At 40.0% G+C, this 4,411-nt stretch overlaps 1 protein-coding gene across 3 annotated transcripts in view; it reads left to right on the forward strand.

Moving 5' to 3' along the window:
* PPIG (peptidylprolyl isomerase G (cyclophilin G)) overlaps nucleotides 1-4,411 on the forward strand; it is a 46,661-nt gene that overhangs the window by 26,856 nt on the left and 15,394 nt on the right. For all 3 annotated transcript variants that reach the window (XM_014545562.1, XM_014545557.1, XM_014545555.1), the window contains one exon: nucleotides 3,974-4,181. In XM_014545562.1, coding sequence (XP_014401048.1) covers nucleotides 3,974-4,181 — 208 coding nt within the window. The remainder of the gene's footprint in view (nucleotides 1-3,973; nucleotides 4,182-4,411) is intronic.

The raw sequence follows: 4,411 nt of genomic DNA on the forward strand, positions 1-4,411 counted from the left end.
GGTTGGCCAGCTGGCCCCATCCCCAGATCGAGCTGGTTCGCTGGCCACAGTGGGCATCATAGTGCCAGATCGGGCTGGTTCGCTGGCTGCAGTGGGCATCATAGTGGCTGGTCATTCCAGCGTTCTGGTCGCTGGCTTTTCATATATATTGATTATAAAACAATTTGAACTTAGCAATTTCACCTTTGCCTCTGTCTGTTTGATCTTGTCTATAAGAAACACTGAGTGGAGAAAGTCATACCCAGCTGAACAGCTTCATAGGAATACACAACAATCACACATGCACACACCTCGAACATCTACTAAGCTGCCTCAGTTCACCACCTGTGTTTTTAAGCATAGTCTGCTAAAATTTTCCATTTGATTTCAGATCACTCTTCTTCTACTACTTTACAGTAACTCACTAGCTGCAGCCCTTCTCATGTTCACTTCCACAAGAAAACCCCAGATCTTTTTCAAAGTAAAGTGCCTTGTTTATTGTCATACTAGAGGCCCAATGCACGAAGATTCGTGCAAGAATGGGCCTTCCTTCCCCTGGCTGCTGGAACTGCCTTCGCTCAGACCCGGAGCCGCCTTTCCACCTTTCCATGCTGCCCAGACGCCCAGAGCGGCTGGGGCGGTACGCAATGCCTTCGGGTGCCTGCGCATGCAAATTAACCTGTTGTCCTTGTTGGGTTAATTTGCATATGCAGCTCCTGATTGGCTGGTGGGCGTCGTGAAGGTATGGTCAATTTGCATCGTTCTCTTTTATTAGTGTAGATTTATATAATTCTTAACCATTTAACATGTGTAAAGCTGTTGTAATTTTAGTAGTTTTCTATCTTTTTAAAAAATGTGTCACTGAAGTTTTTGAATTTTATACCCCAACACCATTTTCCCCATAAGCCATGTGGTTTTATTGTACGGTTTTCCATAGCAGAGAGATTTATAGGAATACATATGTTGTGTTACAAAACTGACTGTAGTCCTACAAAGCATTTCCACTCTACTTGTGTACTTTTTGACCATACTGCTAAATTCGTATACAATTAATAGAGTCAGAGTTTCTAGAAAAATGTATTAAGTGTATATTTCCTGATGCTGTTTGCTATTGAATTCACACTTGTTGATCTTATTTTCCAATAGATTGTCTTGTAAAGTTCCCTGTGGAACTTCTCCATATACTCTACAATTCTTCCTATCGGTGTCTTGGCCTCATTTTGCGATGTGTCTAATACTAATCAGTTAAACATACTTGTTGATTTGAGAAGGATAATATTTCAGTCAGATTCACGTGCCTGGATGATATTTTTCAATTTAGGTTAACTAAAGCAACACTCTATTAATAGAATGTAGTTTAATACTGATGTTGTCATGTCTCTAATTTTTGCCTTTTTGCTCATCTATTTTTTACTGCTGTTTTTCCCCCAATCAGATTCTTTTTTATTCTGAACAGATACCTAGGAAAAGGGTATGTACTAGTAAATTAAATTAAATTTTGCACATAAGACAGTGCTGACAAATATGAAAAGGGGGAACTTTTTCAACCTTTGCACTTTCTAAACCCTCTTCCAAGGCATCTTTTCTAAAACACAGTATATTTTCCTTTTATAGGTGATGTCATATGATACTCAGGCAGATTATATTACCATAAAAATAGTTATAATCTCACCCTGGCCTGTGAGGCATCTCACACTTGCCTTGGTCATTTGTCCTGTAGTGTTTCCCATTATTGTACAAGCTGGATTTTACTGATTGCACCTGTATGTTATGTAATATATTCTTTTTTACTTCTGTTTCCTATTTGCCTTGTAGTTGTAGAAAATTGATCAGATTCAGTTTTTTTTTAAATATATTTTATTGATTCTTCACATAGAGGAAGGGAGAGAGATAGAGAGTTAGAAACATCGATGAGAGAGAAACATCGATCAGCTGCCTCCTGCACATCCCCCACTGGGGATGTGCCCGCAACCCAGGTACATGCCCTTGACCGGAATCGAACCTGGGACCCTTCAGTCCTCAGGCCGACGCTCTATCCACTGAGCCAAACCGGCTTCGGCCAGATTCAGTTTTGATTATTTTTTTTTAATGTTTTGATAGGACCAAGAGTCACACAGGACAGATTGTCTTTGTTCTCTGCAGCAGCAATTGGTGATCAGTGTGCCTCATTAGTTGTAAAATGATGATACACAAACTCTGATCCCTACATTTATTACTGGAATACTTTTGATAAATAGCATCTTCCCTTCATTTACTATTTAGTTAACCAGTGGTACAGTTCAAATAGAAAAAAACAGTATAAATACTTAGTATTTTATTTACCAATATCATTATTAACTAACTAGAGGCCTGATGCACGAATTCATGCATGGGTGGGAAATGGGGTCTGATCGGTGCTGTCTCCCGCCCCGATCGGGGCCCGGGGCCGGCTGGCCGGGGAGAGGGGCCACGGGAGGTTGGCTGGCTGGCTGGTGCCAGGGGAGGTTGGTGCACTGGCCAGGGGGAGGGGCTGTGGGAGGTTGACTGGGAGTGCACCTGACCACCAGGGGGCAACTCCTGCATTGAGCGTCTGCCCCCTGGTGGTCAGTGCATGTCATAATGACCAGTTGATGAGTCATTCAGTCGTTCAGTTGTTGAGTCACTTAGGCTTTTATAAAGATAGATGGATTCTAATGTAGTTGATGTGTTCCATGTTATTGTAGTTACCCATATATCAATGGTGTCCCATCTTTGGCTTGTATTCACTCTTTAAGTCCATAGTTTAATTAGAATACTTTTAGATGAGTCAAGCTCTATGCAGTTTGTCATATCTTTCACCAATTCCTGTTTTATTATACCAGGTTAACTTCACTTATTTATGTTAGTTGACTAGTCCTTAAAGCATCTGAGCTTTGGGACCCTTTTTAAAATTATTACTTAAACCAAAGTAAGATTTTTAATTTGAAGAATTTTTTTGTAGAGATCTCAAAAACATAGTTATTAATTATCAAATGACCACCCTCTATTGTAAGTCTACTCCTCTCGTCTCCACTGAATGAATTGTTATATTCTCTTTTCATAGTAACTTATTTGTGTTAGTACTTTCAAACGGCTAAATTTCTTAATCATTAGGGGAATGCTAAGGCATGGAAACATAAGTCCATGCTAATGAAATCGTGTTTCCCTTTTTTTAAAAAATATATATATATATTATTGATTTTTTACAGAGAGGAAGGGAGAGAGATAGAGAGTTAGAAACATCGATGAGAGAGAAACATCGATCAGCTGCCTCCTGCACACCCCCTACTAGGGATGTGCCTGCAACCAAGGTACATGCCCTTGACTGGAATTGATCCCGGGACCCTTCAGTCCCCAAGCCGACGCTCTATCCACTGAGCCAAACCGATCAGGGCTGAAATCACGTTTCTTATCTTTCCACATTTATGCAAAGTATTTTTCCCCCAATCTACTTGCAGTCTCAACAAGAGAAAAAGTTGAGCGCTACAAGAAGATTAGAACCTCAGACTCTTAAGTGTTGCTTCTGTGCTTTTTTGAAAACACTATGCTATTGAATGTTTCCTAAAATTAATTTAGTTTATTGTTATAGATTTATCTGTTATTTTTCAAAAATTCTACAAGGTTGGGGAACCTTTTTTCTGCTTAGGGCCATTTGGATGTTTATAACATCATTCTCAGGCTATACAAAATTATCAACTTAAAAATTAGTCTGCTATATTTGGTCAAACATTTAATTAACTCATCCCTAATCCCGTGTCAGGGCCAGGCCAAATGATTTCTGTGGGCTTATACAGCCAATGGGACCTTTCCCACCCCTGGGTTCAATAGATACAACTCTGGATTATAATCTTGACTCTTAACTCCTTTCCTGTACCTCTCAGTTCAAACAGCTAGATGGACTAGCTATTAAATACTGGACTTAGAAAATATAAATTTCCACTTAAAATGTTTATCTAAAATGTGTTGACCAAAAGACCTTTTTGTTTCTTTATGAAAGCTAAGAAAGAAGAAAAGAAAAGGCATAAATCCTCCTCCTCATCATCATCCAGTGACTCAGATAGCTCAAGTGATTCTCAATCCTCTTCTGATTCTTCTGATTCTGAAAGTGCTTCTGAAGAGAAATCAAAAAAAAGAAAAAAGAAACATAGGAAAAATTCCCGAAAACACAAGAAAGAAAAGAAGAAGCGAAAGAAAAGCAAGAAAAGGTCTTAATTTTACTTTTTCAACACTAGCTTTATATTCTAACTAGAGGCCTGGTACACGAAATGTGTGCACGGGGGTGGGGAGGCATCCCTTCAGCCCAGCCTGCACCCTCTCCAATCCGGGACCCCTTGGCGGATGTTCAATTGATGGTTTAGGCCCGATCCTGGGGATCGGGCCTAAACTGGCAGTCGGACATCCCTCTCACAATCTGGGACCACTGGCTCCTAACTGC

Source organism: Myotis brandtii, unplaced genomic scaffold (genome assembly GCF_000412655.1).
Source record: "Myotis brandtii unplaced genomic scaffold, ASM41265v1 scaffold112, whole genome shotgun sequence".
NCBI classification, from domain to species: domain Eukaryota; kingdom Metazoa; phylum Chordata; class Mammalia; order Chiroptera; family Vespertilionidae; genus Myotis; species Myotis brandtii.